General features: G+C 44.3%; 1 protein-coding gene across 1 annotated transcript in view; it reads left to right on the forward strand.

Annotated features, from left to right (window-relative positions):
• The window catches only part of myo15ab (myosin XVAb), a 45,976-nt gene that overhangs the window by 3,713 nt on the left and 23,094 nt on the right, over positions 1-19,169 (forward strand). The window contains exons 5-32 of the mRNA XM_089006419.1: positions 436-1,150; positions 1,229-1,348; positions 1,428-1,745; positions 1,852-2,049; positions 2,134-2,375; positions 2,468-2,852; positions 2,930-3,012; positions 3,090-3,153; positions 3,235-3,344; positions 3,505-3,579; positions 3,663-3,753; positions 3,922-4,025; positions 5,266-5,329; positions 9,067-9,180; positions 10,506-10,667; positions 11,213-11,338; positions 11,426-11,484; positions 12,301-12,424; positions 12,539-12,634; positions 12,709-12,840; positions 12,919-13,044; positions 13,128-13,205; positions 13,281-13,432; positions 13,504-13,549; positions 18,425-18,549; positions 18,610-18,727; positions 18,799-18,974; positions 19,056-19,140. Coding sequence (XP_088862545.1) covers positions 436-1,150; positions 1,229-1,348; positions 1,428-1,745; positions 1,852-2,049; positions 2,134-2,375; positions 2,468-2,852; positions 2,930-3,012; positions 3,090-3,153; positions 3,235-3,344; positions 3,505-3,579; positions 3,663-3,753; positions 3,922-4,025; positions 5,266-5,329; positions 9,067-9,180; positions 10,506-10,667; positions 11,213-11,338; positions 11,426-11,484; positions 12,301-12,424; positions 12,539-12,634; positions 12,709-12,840; positions 12,919-13,044; positions 13,128-13,205; positions 13,281-13,432; positions 13,504-13,549; positions 18,425-18,549; positions 18,610-18,727; positions 18,799-18,974; positions 19,056-19,140 — 4,288 coding nt within the window. The remainder of the gene's footprint in view (positions 1-435; positions 1,151-1,228; positions 1,349-1,427; positions 1,746-1,851; positions 2,050-2,133; positions 2,376-2,467; positions 2,853-2,929; positions 3,013-3,089; positions 3,154-3,234; positions 3,345-3,504; positions 3,580-3,662; positions 3,754-3,921; positions 4,026-5,265; positions 5,330-9,066; positions 9,181-10,505; positions 10,668-11,212; positions 11,339-11,425; positions 11,485-12,300; positions 12,425-12,538; positions 12,635-12,708; positions 12,841-12,918; positions 13,045-13,127; positions 13,206-13,280; positions 13,433-13,503; positions 13,550-18,424; positions 18,550-18,609; positions 18,728-18,798; positions 18,975-19,055; positions 19,141-19,169) is intronic.

Raw genomic sequence — 19,169 nt, forward strand, 5'->3', positions numbered from 1 at the left:
TGGGTCACCCATGATCCCTCCTCCGCTTTCGTCCGGAGCGCTGCAGAATCGAGCTGTGAGAGAAATATCTGACATTTCTCCTCTGCAGAGAGAACAACCTACCTATGAGCAACCTATTGCTCCTTCATCCCCAGTGGTATCCAAAGCCTTGCAAAACCAGGCAGTCAGAGATGCATCCTATGCTTGCCCTCTACAAAGGCCAGTATCTTCTTATGAAAAGCCCATGGCCCCCTCCACCCCAGTGGTGTCCAGAGCACTGCAAAACAAGGCATTAAAAGACGCATCATATGCTTCCCCTCTACAAAGGCCAGTATCTTCTTACGAGAAGCCTGTGGCCCCCTCCTCCCCAATCGTGTCCAGAGCACTGCCAAACCAGGCACCGAGAGATGCATCCTATGCAAGGCTTGTGGCCCCTTCCTCTCCAATGGTTTCCAGAGCGCTGAAAAACCAGGCGCTGAGAGACGCCTCTTATGTTTCTCCTTTACCAAAAACATTATCACCTGATGAGGAGGTTGAGGACCCTTCCTCTCCAATGGTTTCCAGAGCGCTGCAAAACCAGGCGCTGAGAGATCCCTCCTATGTTTCTCCTCTTCCAATGCCCCAGTCCCCGTATTCCCTGCCTGGACCTTCATCCTCACTGCTTTCTGGAGCCATGAGACACGGTCAAACACTCAGAGGTGTGGCTTCCTATCCCACTCCGCAGCTCCGCTCGCCATATGGACCGACATATGTGACCGGATACAATTATATATCCGAGCCTGGCCCAGCGCCACTGCTCCATGACGCTTTGCAGAACCGCACCGACTTTCAGAGTGTTGCGTCTTTAAGGTCCCCAATGATGAAATACCCTTATGGACCTGTCAGCCCCAAGCTGCACAGGGCACGGCAGCAGAACCCAAACCTTTGCCAGATATCCTATCAGAGTCCGTTACCACCCAGATACTCCTACGGACCCCCGCGACCTTCTTTACCGATGCTGACGAGTGCCATTCACAATCCACAACATATGCAAGCATCATATAGGCTGCCAGATGGGACCTTAGTGTTACCTTATGTGGAACCACCTTCCTCACTGCAGCTCGGTCAAGCCTTGCAAAACCAGCAAATCCGGGGAGCTTCGTACATCCTGCCTGATGGATCAATTATCACGGTGGGTATTCGTGGATATTGACATTCTTGTGTGATTTTTCAACAAGCGGTGTCTCACTTTCCATTCTGCTCGACACAGAAGCCGCAAATTCCCCAGAAACCCATGTCTCCCAATCTTGCCAGAGCGCTTCAGAACCAAGATCTCAGGATGGCTACGTACAGCCTACCCGATGGCACAATTACTGACCCGAAAAACCAAGTAATTTATGACTAATCAATCGAAGAAGAACACATTGCTTCTGCATTAGATAATCATTAACCTGTCTCCCCGCATCCAGCAACCGGTTTCCCCAGACCTCACTAAGGCTCTAAAGAACCCTGCATTGCGTGAAGCATCATACACTCTCCCAGACGGTACCATCATCATTGACCCGAAAAAATCGAAATCCCCTAATCTCGCAGCAGCACTTCAGAACCCATATCTGAAATCAGCATCTTACACTCTGCCGGACGGGACAATCATTATCGACCCACAGAAGCCCGTCTCTCCGAGTCTTGCCAATGCTCTTCAGAACCCTGGCCTCATAAATGCCTCCTTCAACCTGCCGGAGGGAGTTCTAGACCCCAATACACTCATCTCACCAGACTTGTTAAAGGTTTGTTATCCACCCCTAATTACAAGGCACCGAAATGACGAAATAGTTGTTTTCACTGTAATATCTTACTTTACTCGAACCTTGCTGTCTACCTACTCTAAAAAAGGCTCTTAATAACCCGGCCTTGAAGGGGTCAACTCTCACCCTTCCTGATGGAACCATGATCCTTGACCCAAGAAAACCAAAGAGTCCTACCCTGACCGCTGCCCTTCAGAACCCCTACCTTAAAAATGTATCGTACACCCTGCCTGACGGAACCATCATCATTGACCCGCGTAAACCGCTTGCTCCCGACTTGTCAAAAGTACACCGTCCTATTTTTTTCTTTTTACAAATTTGTAGGTGTTGTGTCCATTTCAAATGGTTTCTTGCTTTTACTGCCCGCTAGGCTCTTGCCAATCAAGACATCCGGAGTGCTTCTTATCAATTGCGTGATGGTTCCCTGGTCATCCCTGGTCAGCAGCCTGTGACTCCTAACCTCACTGCTGCTCTGAGCAAGAACTTGACCTTGCGCTCTTCCGATCACTTCCAACTCCCTCCAAACTCTTCGTTCACGGGGGCACCAAAACCCAAAAGTCCGAACCTAACCTCTGCATTGAAGAATAATCATCTGCGTGGCATCCGTTATCGGTCAGGAAGCCAACCGCAGAGATAAATCAGGGAAAGAGTCATTGTTGACATGTCACATGAAAGGTTTAACTTGAGTTACGTTTATGCCACAGACTGCCGGATGACTCTCTTCTAACAAGACGGTTTCACAATCCGAACTTGGCCTACGCCATACAAAACCAGCAGCTTCGCTACGCTTCGTACAGACCCCCACCAGAACTGTACGGCATGGATAATCGCTACACTGCCTACGGGCCACACTCAGGCCACTGGGCACGGAATGCAAGAGGTGGCGGCGAAACGGGGGAGAACGTGTGGGCAGCTGAGAGAGTTTTGCCTCAAGACACAGTCCAGCAACTGGCCAAGTGGTCGATGTATAGGGAGACCGGTGTTTTGGATGGCTATTTACCGTCACCAACCGTTGAGAACGAAGAGCTTCAGGATCCAGATTGGACTCCTGTGCGAGAGAGGGTTCCTGGGCAGAGCTGGTACGACAAGGTACTAGTTCACAGAGAATCATCTCAAATCCGGACCATGATGACCTGATCCGACAGGCTAACAACACTTTTTTGTAGATCTATTCTGTCCTCAGCATGCCATCGACCAGCCACAGGGTGAAGCGCTGGGCAGAGGGCGTGGAGGACTTGACGCAGCTTCCGTAAGACTCACAATTACAACATTCAGGAGCTCATTGGTAGACAAAGTATTGTCCACATCCTACCTGTTTAATTTCAGTGACCTGAATGAGACCACCGTCCTGATGAGCCTGAAGAAACGCTACGACCAGGAGCTCATTTACGTAATTTTCTCATGTGCATGTAATATCCCAAGAGGAATGAGTTACATGATACAAATAGCCATTGATTTTCTCCTCCAAAAGACATACATTGGCAGCATCCTGGTCTCCCTCAACCCCTACAAGCTGCTCAACATTTACGGCACGGACATAGTACGACAGTACGAGGGACATGGCCTGAGTGGCAACCCTCCGTAAGACCCGCATTTTATTGTACACGTCTTACCACTGCACATTTGCGTGCAACTAATTTCTTCAGACTGTGGTGTTTGTCAAGGTTTGGGTAAAGCATTCCTAAAAACACCAGCGGGCGACTTCGGCGGTGACCGTTATATTCTATTATTTTTGTCGCAGTCATCTTTTTGCCCTCGCTAATCTCTCCTACACCAACCTGATGGATGCCAAAGAAAACCAGTGTATTGTGATCAGGTACTAAATTTGGATCCCGTTTGTTCCACGTTTTTCCCCCCACATATTGAATTGCACCCCTGTTTGAAATGATTTGTCGGCAGTGGAGAAAGTGGGTCCGGGAAGACAGAAGCCACCAAAGTGATCCTACGCTACCTGACAGCCATCCATCACAAGCGCAACGTGATGCAACAGGTTCTTCTGTCATTTTGATGAAGCCATTGGTTGTGAGTTACAAGCAAATATTTGGCTCATTCCATTCTCTCTTTTCTTGGTTTCGATTGTGCCCCGTCAGATTGAGGTAAGGCATTGAAAGGTCTAGATGTTTGGTGGTTACCATGCTAATGTGTATTTACATCATAGATCCTGGAAGCCACACCCCTATTGGAGTCCTTTGGCAATGCCAAAACGGTGCGCAACGACAACTCTTCACGTTTTGGCAAATTCATGCAGATGTGCATGGAGGAGTGAGTCCACTGTCCCAACTTCCAAATGATCCGGTGTTTCTTTCACATTTTAATCTCAGAAAAACAACCCATAATTGTTCGCAAATATGTTGGCTTTTATTATGTATTTTATATAATAATAATAATAATAATAATAATAATAATAATAATAATAATAATAATAATAACACATTTCATTTGAGTCACTGTATTTTCCGGTGTATAAGGAGCATCCAGAAGCCTTATTTATCTACCAAAAATTACCCTGCGCCTTATACCCCGCTGCGCCTTATATGTAAAGTCATATCAGAATCAGAATCAGAATCTGAATCATGTTTAACGGCAAGTATGTCGAACACACAAGGAATTTGTTTCCGGTAAAACACTCTGCACTCGTATCATCAAAAAATGGAGGCACTATACAGTTCTATTTGGGTTACTGTTTACAGAGTTAATGGCTTGGGGGAAAAAGCTGTTTAAATGTCTGCTGGATTTGGTAGCGCCTGCATGAGGGGAGTCGCTGGAAAAGGTGGTGGGCAAGGTCCGGAGCGTCCAGTCAGATTTTCCGCGCCCTTGTTTGGATTATTGCAGTGTGCAAGTCCTCGAAAGTGGCTAGGGCGGGGTCTGAGAGTTTTTCCGCCCTCCTAACTGTCCCTTGAAGTCGGATTTTGTCCATTTTTGTGTGGAACGAACACAGGATTGATTGGATGACAGCCTTGTAGAAATGTGGAAGCACCTCCTGTGACGGGCCGTGCTTCTTTAGCGGCCTCGGGAAGTCCATCCTCTCTTGGGCCTTTCTGAGGATGGCCTTGGTGTTGACCTCCCACTTCATACTCCAGTGTGCCTTATACACTGGAAAATACGGAAAAAATATCTTGTTATCAGGCAAATTGTTTTTTTTCCATTTTGAAAAAAAAAACAAAAACAAAAAAAAAACATGAAGCTTATGTTTATTTCACCGTGAGCTTGTGAGTCATGTCCGCTGTGATAACGACACAGCAACACACGCACACAAACGGAATTCAACACTCGTATGTATGACGTGAACACACTTGGGTGACAAGTTAATCTGGGCCAAGCAAGACCCTCACGCATAGCACATGTATCCTTATTGTTACTTAACTCAACTCTGTGTGTGTGTGTGTGTGTGTGTGTGTGTGTGTGTGTATGTGTGTGTGTGTGTGTGTGTGTGTGTGTGTGTGTGTGTGTGTGTGTGTGTGTGTGTGTGTGTGTGTGTGTCCACTTCAACCGGATTAACCAGGGGTGTAATCAGCGGTGCCATAACGTCTCAATACCTGTTGGAGAAGTCTCGCATTGTCTTTCAGGTAAAATAGACACACACACACTCGTATGCATACACACAAACACCCGCGCGGGCGTCCAGGCGGCATCTTCCTACAAGTGAGTCAGAGTGTGCGAAAGAGGAGATTGATGAGTCAGTCAGCGTTGGACATCCTGTCCAACATGACAACGAGCCTCTTTCATCCCAATGTCCATCAAACATCTTCATCAATAGCGTCTGCCGTCTGCGGGACTGAGAAGACCTCACACCCCACACCCGCGTGACCATGTGCATGCGAGTGTTGGGTCGTCTATTCCAAGAAAGATCACTTGGATGCATCTGCCCTCCTTTTCCAATACCGTCGTCCCATTTTGTTATCCCATTGTGTCCCATCTTGACTGGATGTGAAATGTTGCCTTTACTTCTGATTATTTGTCATCTTTATTTATTTTTGAAAATGTTTCTTCAACCGTCATCTGTACTTCTTTGAAGGTGTCGGACGTTTCGCTTCTCATCCAAGAGGCTTCGTCAGGGAACTACAATTAGCTGTTAGTTTAGGGCCTATATATATATATATATATATATATATATATATATATATATATATATATATATATATATATATATATATATATATATATATATATATATACGTATATATAGTGTGCAGTGAAATAAACACATAAGCTTCATGGGGTTTTTTTTTCAAAATGAAAAAAAAAACAATTTGCCTGATAACAAGTTATTTTTTCCATATTTTCCAGTGTATAAGGCACACTGGATATATATAGATACAGTAAAGTCTCGTTATATCGATATTGGTTATATCGATAGTACTGCTTATGACGATACTATTTCTATGAACGCAAGGAGAAAATTTACATGCCGCAGGATCGGATATATCGATAGTCCGGTTATATCAATATTATTTCCGACTCCCAAGAATATCGATATAACGAGACTTTATATATATACAGTAAAGTCTCGTTATATTGATATCGGATATATCGATAGTCCCGGTTATATCGATACTATTTCTATGCACGCACGGAGAAAATTACATGCAAACAGGGTCGGATATATCGATAGTCCCGGTTATATCGATATTTTTTCGGACTCCCTTGAATATCGATATAACGAGACTTTACTGTATATATCCCTACTGTCCAGAGGTAGCGGTGCCAGACCTCTGCTATGATTGGTCCATGCTCTAAGAAAATACTACATTTGCAAATTAGGAGACTAAACATAGAGATAAAAAGCAAACAGTCAGAAATAGAAACTTATTATCAACGATTGCAAACTGAATTTACCCACAAAATCTATCAGAAAGTGTGTGAATTTACCAAATCCGTATACATGAGGCAGCACAGCAAAACCAAAGAGAGACAAAAGGGTAAATTTCAAAAATTACTTTTATAGAAACAATCACAGCTACTTTTAAACACGGGCAAAATTAGGTATGAGCAGATTTCAAGGGAGAATTGGATCAAAAATTTGTCAGACAGAGATCTCTCAGAGACAGAAAAGGCGGTATTAACCAAAGGTTTAAATTTCCCAATTACTCCTAAAACAATACCTACAATAAACACAGCTACTTTCCTATGCAGAGGCAGATGATCTGCGCATTAAAATATCAGCCCTTCTTAGAAGTGCCAAACCACCTCCGTCCAACATAACATGAGAAGAGAGAAAGGCGTTAACTACTCTACAAAAAGATTAAAATATTACTATTTTGCCAGCAGACAAGGGTAGGTGTACAGTGCTTCTCAACACATCGGATTATGAAGACAAAATAAATATGTTAATCTGTGATTCTTCCATTTATGAGCAACTAAAACGGGACCCTTCCAATAGATACAAGAAAGAACTGATAGACTGTCTCCAAAAGTTAGAAAAAGGTAAACATGTAGACAAACAGATGTATTTTAGATTACACCCGGGAGAGACCACGCCATGTATCTATGGCCTGCCAAAAATACATAAAGAAGGGTGCCCCCTCAGACTCGTTGTTTGTAGCATTGACTCCTCTACATACAATGTAGCCAAATATTTAAAGACTATCTTAGCTCCGTTGGTTGGTAACACAGAATATCACGTAGAGAACACCACAGGGTTTGTAGAACCTGAGGAATCATTGGCATCTTACGATGTGACTTCTCTCTTTACATCTGTCCCAACCCCAGCAGCAGTCTCAGTGGTGAGACTGCTGGCGGACGTTTCTCTGCATGAAAGAACCAAACTTAAACCGGACCACATCTGACAATTATTGGAAATCTGACTTAATACTACGTATTTTCAATTTAAGGAAAAATTCTACAAACAAATTCATGGTTGTGCTATGGGCTCACCAGTTTCACCCATCGTGGCTAATCTGTACATGGAAGAGATGGAGAAACAGGCCCTCACATCCTTCCCGGGGACAAAACCTAGACACTGGTTTAGATATGTGGACGATACTTTTGTCCTAATTAAAAAAACAAGAAATTCAATCCTTCACAGATCACCTCAACACGGTAGACATCAACATTAAATTTACTCGTGAGGACATTAAAGACAACCAACTAGCCTTTTTGGATTGTAAAGTAATTATTAAAGAGGACAGAGCGCTAAAAACAGAAGTCTTTAGGAAGGCTACGGACACTGACCAATACTTACTTTTTGATTCTAACCACCCTTTACAACACAAACTAGGAGTTATCAGAACCCTCCAGCATAGGGCTAAACTAATACCAACAAGCGTTGAAGGTAGAGAAAAGGAGTCAAAACATATCAGGAGAGCACTCACAAACTGTGGGTACCCTCAGTGGACATTTAACAAATGTCAGAAAGAAAGAATAGGTAATGGAACACAAAAAGGAGGAGAGAGAGCAGTACCTTACATTGCAGGAGTTTCTGAAAAACTACAAACAGTCCTTTGGCAACACAAAATTCCTACTTATTTCAAACCGATAAACCTTTTGAGGCAGAAATTAGTGCATCCAAAAGATAGGCTGCCAAATGAATGAATGAATACAAAGTAATGTAGTTTATTCAATACATTGTAAGAATGAAAATTGTAAAGAGCAGTACATTGGGGAGACTAAACAAATTCTCAAAAAAAAACTATCAACATCGCAGGGATAATACGAGTGGGCCTCAATCGGCAGTAGATATGCATCTAAAAGCTAGCCCCACTCAGTTGTCGACAATGAGGTCAAAATCTTAGTGAACGAACATACATGGTTTGAAAGGGGAGTAAAAGAAGCAATATATATATATATATATATATATATATATATATATATATATATATATATATATATATATATATATATATATATATATATATATATATATATATATATATATATAGCTTGTCAGAGCTACCAGCAAAATTTAGCTCGTTGACGAAGCCTGCTGGATGAGACGCGAAACGTCCGACACCTTCAAAGAAGTACAGATGACGGCTGAAGAAACCTTTTCATCGATGGACCACTCCTGTACGACTGAGAGCTTACGCAGATTTATTTATTTTTGATAACAGAACCACCCCCCCACACGCTGATTTTCAGTTTCTGCATTTTTAAATTCACTTATCACCAGATTTTGTTTTTGGTATTTGCCTCGTTGAATGAAAACATTATCAGGGCTCAGCTTGAAAAGAAATGAAGTTAGCATTTAGCCAAGCATAAAAACTAAGATGCCATTGTTCACAAAGAAGGAGGTGCAAACTTTGGTATCCAATATTGAAATGTTATGTGTGTTTTTTTTTTATTATTATTGTTTTGTCATGGTCAGGCCAAATCAGAGAGAAACTACCACATCTTCTACGAGATGCTAGCTGGCCTTCCTCCGCACGAGAAACGCTGGCTTTATCTCCAGGATGCTGAGACCTACTACTATCTCAACCAGGTGCAAGCACAACCCAACACAATTCAGCACAGCAAAATCCATTTTTGGGTTGCCAAATGACTTGTCAATCTCCAGATGAGACTTAATGACCGCAAAAACGGAAAGCTGTCACTTTGTTTGGAGTCAACACAGTGACAGAACGAATGTCGGGTGACAATTTATGGATTGGATTGGATTAGATTAGTCTCGTAGTGCAGAAATTGACATTGCACAGCAGCAAAGTGATGAAAGGAAGAGGAAAGGCAAGGAATAAGTAGAAAAACAAAATACAATTCATAATAATAATTATTTCATTTTGCCTTTAAAAACTGCCCGTCTCAGCACGATGGGTGACAGAGCCTTCAGCTGCTCTGCCCCAAAACTTTGGAACTCACTTCCTCCCAACATTCGTAACATCCATTACGCCCACCTATTTAAAATTGCATTTTCTGTGTAGCTCTCTCTTGTTTCTATTTATAATTGTATTTTATTTTTTGTATTCTATTTGTGATTGTATTTTATTTATAGGACCTATGCTTGTTTGTGACTGTAAAGTGTCCTTGAGAGCTTTGAAAGGCACTTAAAATGTCATGTATTGGTATTATTATTATTATTATTATTTTTATTTTATTATTATTATTATTATTACAGTCCCCGGATAAGTATTTCTGTGGGTAAGCAGCGGCAGCCACATGCGCCAGTGTTCACTCAACCCAGAATAACTCAAATAGATCAAAAGTAAGCTAGCTAGCTAGCTAGCTAGCTAAATGATCGCACGATTCAAAACGTACTTATGAGGATGTGCTCAAGAAAAATATATTTTTGGCTATCTGGCTGGCTCGCTATTGGCTATCCAGCTGGATAGCTATTAACTGTGCAGCTGGCTGGCTGTTAGCTATTGGCTATCTGGCTATCCATTAGCTATTTATTAGCCATCCATTAGCAGGCTAGCTGTTGGCTGTCTAGCTGGCTGGCTGTTAGCTTTTTTTTGTATGAAGCAGTTCTAGAAGAAAGAGGAGAGGATGAAAATGTCCTTTTCACCAGTGGATCAGGGACGTCATGTTGAAATGTGCATGTTTGCTACTAGCTAAATGTTGAAAGCAAACAGGAAGCTGTAACATCCATTGACGAAGGAGAATGTCTCACATCTGCCCTTCCACGTCAATCTGCTTCAATTCCAAGCCGCAACGGGAGCTTTTTCACAACCTCGCTGATCGCCAGAGCAGTATGTTGTGTGTTGTGTGTAAATTTCTCCACTGCAAGACTAATAAAGGCAAATCCAATCCAATCCAATCATACTTACATTTACATTTGTTTTCATGGCTTGCGGGTGATTGTGGGCACAGGGAGGCGATTGTAAAATCGCCGGCAAGGACGATGGTGAGGACTTCCGGCGACTCCTGAGCGCCATGGCCATCCTGCGCTTCAATAACGAGGAGCACAAGGCCGTCTACCGGCTCCTGTCCTCCATCCTCCATCTCGGCAACGTCTACTTCCAGTCGCAGCAGGTTACGTGTCGTAACCGGAAGTCTGGGGGCAGGGCCAACTGACAGGGCGGGGCAACTATTAAAAAAAACTATCCGTATATACAGGTAACATCCAACTTACGACCGGCCCGACTTACGTCCACCCGTACTTACGACCACCAGCGCCAGACCTTTTTTTTTTTAACTCTCTGCCTGGCACCGCAACGCGCGAGCGGTGCCCGTACGACAATTTTGGCCAGCCAGCAACTCACTCTCGCACAGCAATCTACCGCATGACTACACTCGGTACAGTAGTTGTACAGTACAGATCCAGTACAGAGCATATAAACTTTGCTTTTGCTTCGGCCATTTAGAATGGATTTCGACTTACAACCGTTTGACTATATATATATATATATATATATATATATATATATATATATATATATATATATATATATATATATATATATATATATTATTTACCTCAAATACTTAATAATCAAATCGTAAATACGACGAAGATTCGAGATTGCTTCAATGGTGATTTGAAAGTTGACAATAACGATTGAGGATGACCCCTGTAGGCCGGCGGCAGTGACGAATCGACGGCGTCGGCAGTAGTGGTGAGCACTAGGGAGATCCAAGTGGTCGCCGAGCTTCTGCAGGTGTCGCCCGAGGGCCTGCAAAAGTGCATCACCTTCAAAGTCATGGTGAGAGCCGCGCAGGTGACAGCGCTGCGCGGCTATGGCGCACCGACGGCGCAGCGAGGCTTGACAGGCAGCTTGTTGTGGTTGTAGGACACAGTCAGGGAAAAGATCGCCACTCCGCTCACCGTGGAGAGCGCCATGGATGCCAGGTCAGTTCAAGACCACTTTTTTGGGATTTACTTTCTGTGACTTCTAGCTTGGTCACATCCCCGCCTGGATTCAGTGTCAATCAATCCTCGATGAAGCGTCTCCAGTTGGTCCAAAATGCTGTCGCTTGCCTCTCGACCAGTTCTCGGAGGAGGGAGCGCATTTTTCGTACTCTGGCGTTTGATTTTAAAGTTCTTCCGAAAACTTCTGGTTGGCGCAAAAGCAGACCGATTCTTTTGTGCAGTGCCAAGCCGCTCATCCACGAATGTGGTGAGGCCGCCAAGGAACCACAACAGGCAGGCAGCCGTGGCTCAAGTTCGGCCTCTATTCTCCAAGTGCCAAGCCGTTCATCCACGGAGGTGTGGAGGCCGCCAGCGAACCACCGAATTGAGGCCAACATTCAGCCCCAGTTGCCCACCTGTGGTGGTTCCCTGTCGGCCTTCACACCCCTGTGGACGACCAGCTTTGCACTCAGAGAAGAGATGCCAACGTTCAGCGCCAGCTGCCCGCCTGTGCTGATTCTTTGTAAGGGATGTTGACGCCCAAAATGTATTTTCATTTTCTGACATATTACGGACCAAAATCGATCTTTTTTCAACTAAAATTGGTCAGAAAAGACGACTGCTGATGGGGACCTTTTTGACATTCACTTCCCATCTTTGGAAGGGGCACGGAAGGATGAAGTGAGTCAAGGTTTTTGTGGGTGCGCAGAGAGGTTGGGGTTGGGAGGGGAGGGTTATCTTTTCAGATGCCTTCCTGTTTCCATAGGCACCAGGTTCTCTTGTTTCCATAGCAACCCAGTTGCGCTTGTCTCGTAGAGACGCCGTTGCCAAGATCCTCTATTCGCTGCTCTTCAACTGGTTGACGGAGCGTATTAACGGACGGGTGTACCCCCACAACGAGGCACTCTACATCTCCATACTGGACATTTATGGTTTTGAGGTCCCATTTTATTGATGGATTGATTGATGATTGACTGAGGTTCATTTGAACCTTAGCTTCACCCGGACTAAGACTGACATTGACGTTGCCTCACTTTGAATCCGACTTCTGTAGGAGCTGCAAGTAAACAGTTTTGAGCAGCTGTGCATCAACTTTGCCAATGAAACTTTGCAGTTCTTCTTCAACAAAGTAATCATCCAACAGGAGCAGGTGAGGGAAAAACTTTTTAGCACGTCTCGTTGTGTTTATGATCACAGTGACACTTTGTACCGGCCGTTTCGTAGGAGGAGTACATGCGCGAGCAGATCCAGTGGCGGCAGCTGCCCTTCGGCCACAACCGGGCTTGCCTGGACCTCATCGGCGCAAAGCCTCATGGGATCCTGCGCATTCTGGATGACCAGTGTGGTTTTCCACAGGTCGGCTTTTGCGACCAACCGCCTCCAAGGGAAGCACATCAGAACCCAAACCCCACCAACTGCTCTTCTGCCAATCAGGCCACAGATCACACGTTCCTGCACAAGTGCCATTATCACCACAGCGACCACCCCCTGTATGCCAAGCCAAAGTTGCTGCTGCCCGAGTTCACCCTCAAACACTTTGCCGGCCAAGTCACCTACCAGGTACTTTTCTGGAGCTCGTCCTTCATGCGGAACACTGGTCCGCGATGGTGGTTCAAGGTCGTCGCCTGTGTTGGTTCTTCCAGGTCCACAAGTTTCTGGACAAGAACTTTGACGTGGTCCGCCAAGATGTCGTGGACCTTTTCATCAGCAGCAAAAACACAGTTAGACTGTTTTGAAGTCCTCTCCGTGCCATCTACCTCCAAGCTTACGATGTGTGTGCGTGTGTGTGTCACCAGCTTGTTGCCGACCTCTTCCTGAAGCATTCCAAAGCAGTGTTGAAGAAGCACCGTGGCGCGCGGCGCAGCAGCAGCGCTCGCCGCTTGCAGGCCGGCACGGTGGGGGCCAAGTTCCAGAGCAGCTTGCAGGAACTGCTGGAGAAGATGGAGAGGTAGAAAAGATCACAGGGGAATGAACGCTCAGCCTCTATTTCCTCCATGTGGCATCCTTTTCATTTTCAAGGTGTCGCCCTTACTTTGTGCGCTGCATCAAGCCCAACAGACAGAAGGTATGACGCCACGTGATGTACAGTAATACCTTGGCTTACGAACGCCTTGGCTAACAAACTTTTTGGCTTACGAAGTTTATATTCAGGAGAATTTAATCTTGGCATACAAACTATTTTTCGGGATACACACGGAGTGCCACAATGAGTGATGTGTCGTTCGCAAACGAGCCCGTTCTCCTAACAAGGAAATTGCAGCCGACTTTTTTTGTCCTCTATTCCCCGGCCCCAGATTTTGGTTAAAAATGCACATGATTAGTCAAGAATCCAGCATTGGAAGAAGGCTACGTTCCTCATCAAGTTTAATGCTGATGAAACCGGCCACTCCATTCCATCAAGCCATCAATGACCATCACAAAGGTCTGTGTCAGCTCTCAGTCGTACAGGAGTGGTCCATCGATGAAAAGGTTTCTTCAGCCGTCATCACTACTTCTTTGAAGGGGTCGGACGTTTCGCTTCTTATCCAAGATGCTTCTTCAGCCAACTAAAGTCTTGCTGATAGTTTCGGCCGTTTATATATCCCTATTGTCCAGACGTGGTGGTGCTGGACTCTGCGATGATTGGTCCCTGCTCTCAGGTTAGGGGGAACAGAGGACGACTCCCTGCGGCTCCAATGATTACTTCTAGTGTCCTGACTGACAACTGGCCTAATAGCCTCATTTGCCCTGGTATCACTTTGCTGCTGTGAAATGTAAATTTCTCTACTGTGAGACTAATAAAGGCAAATCCAATCCAATCCGATCACCTCATCAGCATAACTAAGCCTATGTTGCCCAGGCAGTCTGTTGTACGAACGATCCAAACCTAACCTCACATCACCATGCCGGTTTAGTGAAGAATTATGCTGTTTTATGAAAATAGCTTCTTTTACTTCCCTTTAAAACCATCTATTTACCTTCGCTAAGATTTTAACCTCATTGTTGTCAAATGAGTGGTTGCTAGCTTTTATTTGCATATGTACTGCAGATTGAGGCTCACTAGTATTATCCCTACGATGTTGATAAAGTCTTTTTATGAGAATTTGTTTAGTCTCAGCAATGTACTGCTCTTCACAATTTACATTCTTACAATGTCAGAATCAAAATCAGAATCAGAATCATCTTTATTGCCAAGTATGTAGAACACACAAGGAATTTGTTTCCGGTAGAACACGCTGCACTAGTATCGTCGTCAAAAAAAACAACTGCTAAGTGGCACTATACAGTTCCATTTTGTATCATGTATCATGTATCGAATAAACTACAGTACTTTGTTTTTCATTTGGCAGCGTATCTTTTGGATGCACTAATTTTTGCCTTAAAGTGTTTATCGGTTTGAAATAAGTAGGAATTTTATGTTGCCAAAGAACTCTTTCTAGATTTTTAGAAACTCCTGCAATGTAAGGTAGTGCACCTCCTCTCCTTTTAGTATCTTCAGAATTTTTGGTTTCATTCCCTATTCTTTCTTTCTGACATTTGTTAAATGACCACTAAGTGTACCCACAGTTTGTGAGTGCTCTCCTGATATGTTTTGACTCCTTTTCTTGTTGAGAAAAGGAGTCAGGGAGTCAAGGGATAATACTAGTGGACAGTCGGAATCTCTCTCTCTCTCACTCTCTCTCTCTCTGTCTATATATATATATATATATATATATATATATATATATATATATATATATATATATATATATGCCTAAAGGACAGCACAGAGGCACTCATCCTGGCTGCTCAAGAGCAGGCCCTGAACACCAGAGCCATAGAGGCAGGGATATACCACACCAGACAAGACCCAAGGTGTAGGTTGTGCAAAGAGGCACCTGAGACAATCCAACACGTAACTGCAGGGTGTAAGATGCTGGCAGGGAAAGCCTACATGGAGCGCCATAACCAGGTGGCTGGCATAGTCTACCGAAACATCTGTGCGGAGTATGGACTGGAAACCCCAAGGTCAAAATGGGAAACACCTCCCAAGGTGGTGGAGAATGACCGAGCAAAAATCCTGTGGGACTTCCAGATACAGACTGACAAGATGGTAATGGCCAACCAACCAGATATCGTGGTCATAGATAAAGGGGAAAGGAAAGCCGTTGTCGTGGATGTAGCGGTCCCGAGTGATGGGAACATCAGAAAGAAGGAACATGAGAAAATCGAGAAATACCAAGGGCTCAGAGAGGAGCTGGAGAGAGCCTGGAAGGTAAAGGTGACAGTCGTGCCTGTGGTGGTCGGAGCACTTGGGGCAGTGACCCCCAAACTCGACGAGTGGTTGCAACAGATCCCGGGAACAACATCGGATATCTCGGTCCAGAAAAACGCAGTGCTGGGAACAGCACGGATACTGCGCAGAACCCTCAAGCTTCCTGGCCTCTGGTAGAGGACCCGAGCTGAAATGGGGACAGAAATGGGTGAGACGAGGATATATATATATATATACATATATATATATATATATATATATATATATATATATATATATATATATATATATATATATATATACCACCGAACCATAGCAGAAGTGGCTGATCTCAAGAAGATATATCCGACCCTGTTTGCATGTAATTTTCTCCGTGCGTGCATAGAAATGTATATATATATATATATATATATATATATATATATATATATATATATATATATATATATATATATATATATATATATATATGTGGAACTGTTGCGCCTTGGAATTGAAGCAGATTTATGTGGAACAGGAGATGTGAGACAATCTCTTTTCGTCAATGGATGCTACAGCTGCCTGTTTGGTTTCACCATTTAGCTTGTAGTCGACGTGCACATTCCACCATGATGGCCCTGATCCACTGGTGGAAAGACGCTTTGATCCTCTCCTCTTTCATCTAGAACTGCTTCATGTCATCACAAAGAGGGTACAGCAAGTCCTGAAGAATGAATCTCTCTCTGTGTCTTTGTTTTGTCATATTGTCTCTATGCCGTCATATTATTTGTTATTTAGGTTTTTTTTTGTTCTTTTGACTTCAAGACGGCGCCGCGAGAGTGGCTGCCTTTCCAGCAGCTCATGTATTTTGTTTTTCTACTTTCATTCCTGTCATCACTTTGCTGCTGTGAAATGTAAATTTCTCCACTGTGAGACTAATAAAGGCATATCCAATCCAATCCAATATATATATATATATATATATATATATATATATATACATTTCTATGCATATATATATATATATATATATATATACATTTCTATGCACGCACGGAGAAAATTACATGCAAACAGGGTCGGATATATCGATAGTCCCGGTTATATCGATATTTTGTCGGACTCCCTTGAATATCGATATAACGAGACTTTACTGTATATATATATGAGATTCAGACCACGGATGTTAAGACCCGAAAACTCCTCACCATGTATGGAGGGTTCCATCCCAAGTCCAGCACCCTGAGACTGGACACAAGCTGTAAGGAAGGAGGCCGGGGACTAGTGAGTGTGAGAGCCACTGTCCAGGATGAAACATCCAAGCTCCATGAATACATCAAAGAGAAGGCTCCAACGGATGATGTACTCAGAGAATGTCTCAGACAATGGGGAACAGAGGATGAGGTGCTGGAAGTGGTACAATCATGGGAGGAAAAGCCCCTACACGGGATGTACCACCGAACCATAGCAGAAGTGGCTGATCTCAAGAAGTACTATCAGTGGCTAGAGAGGGCTGGCCTAAAGGACAGCACAGAGGCACTCATCCTGGCTGCTCAAGAGCAGGCCCTGAACACCAGAGCCATAGAGGCAGGGATATACCACACCAGACAAGACCCAAGGTGTAGGTTGTGCAAAGAGGCACCTGAGCCAATCCAACACATCACTGCAGGGTGTAAGATGCTGGCAGGGAAAGCCTACATGGAGCGCCATAACCAGGTGGCTGGCATAGTCTATCGAAACATCTGTGCAGAGTATGGACTGGAAACCCCAAGGTCAAAATGGGAAACACCTCCCAAAGTAGTAGAGAATGACCGAGCAAAGATCCTGTGGGACTTCCAGATACTGACAAGATGGTAATGGCCAACCAACCTGATATCCTGGTCATAGATAAAGGGGAAAGGAAAGCCGTTGTCGTGGATGTAGCGGTCCCGAGTGATGGAAACATCAGAAAGAAGGAACATGAGAAAATTGAGAAATACCAAGGGCTCAGAGAGGAGCTGGAGAGAGCCTGGAAGGTAAAGGTGACAGTCGTGCCCCCAAACTCGACAAGTGGTTGCAACAGATCCCGGGAACAACATCGGATATCTCGGTCCAGAAAAGCGCAGTGCTGGGAACAGCACGGATACTGCGCAGAGCCCTCAAGCTTCCTGGCCTCCCCGAGCTAAAATGGGGGACAGACACCACCCAGGAGGGGTGAGACGAGGATTTATACATATATATATATATATATATATATATATATATATATATATATATATATATATGGCCAAAACTACCAGCAAGACTTTAGTTCGCTAAAGAAGCATCATGGATAAGAAACGAAACGTCCGACACCTTCAAAGAAGTACAGATGACGTCTGAAAAAACCTTTTCATCGATGACCATCACAAAGGTAAATAAAGTGACTTTATTATATTGTATAGTTTATTTATTAGTTTATTATTATTACAATACCATAGCATAATTATTCTACATAAAATAAGGTATATTTTGTGCAGTTTTAAGACTTAGAAAATTGGAAAGTAGAAAATTATGTTTTATGGGGACCTGGGAACAGATTATTCTCATTTTAATGGTTTCCTATGGGAAATTAATATTTGAGATACGCACTTTTCGCCTTACACACTCCAACCAACCAATTAAGTTCGTAAGCCAAGGTATCACTGTCGTTCCAAAAAAATAAATAAAGTAAAAAATGCCCACATGGGTGTTTGGTTCCCGCTTCAGGAACCGGCGATGTTTGACGCGGACCTGGTGAGCATGCAACTGCGCTACTCCGGAATCATGGAGGCCATCCAAATCCGCAAGGAGGGCTATCCCGCCAGATGGACTTTTCACAGCTTCCTCACAAGGTGGGTCACCGGTGCAAATATGCAGACGGGCCAATGGTTTATTTGCATGCGTGTACGCAGGTACAAAGGGCTGCTCTGCCTGAAAGAACCACCCGCTGCCGATGGGGAAAACTGTGTGATCATGCTGCGAAAGCTGGGACCCGTCAAGGTCGGCTCCTACCAGCTGGGAGTCACCAAGGTACACCAACACGCACCCACTCACGCATAGAAGACTCGAACGTCGTTCAATACTTTCGTGCTTGCACGCAGATCTTCCTGAAAGAGGATCTGCACCAGCTCCTGGAGGGCAAGCGAGACTGCATGCTCAACATCGCCGCCCTCACACTCCAGCGATATGCGCGGATGTACTTCATCCGCAAGAACTTTTTGGAGTTTCGACGCCGCGTGACGCTGCTGCAGGCGCGATGCAAAGGGTTCCTTGCGAGGTAAGCGATGGTGCGGCTTTCTCCAAAACAACCTTTGCCGACCTTCTTGTCGTTGCTGCCGTTTCACACTTGCACGGACAGGAAGAGGTTTGCCCGTCACAGGGAAGGTTTCGTTGCCTTGGGCGCAACTGTGCGAATCCTCGTCAACCGGCAGCGCTACATCAGGGTACGTCCACAACTGGCAGTTTTGACTGG

This window comes from Hippocampus bargibanti, linkage group LG10, assembly GCF_051943395.1.
Source record: "Hippocampus bargibanti isolate YZ-2025 linkage group LG10, ASM5194339v1, whole genome shotgun sequence".
In the NCBI taxonomy this organism is placed as follows: Eukaryota; Metazoa; Chordata; class Actinopteri; order Syngnathiformes; family Syngnathidae; genus Hippocampus; species Hippocampus bargibanti.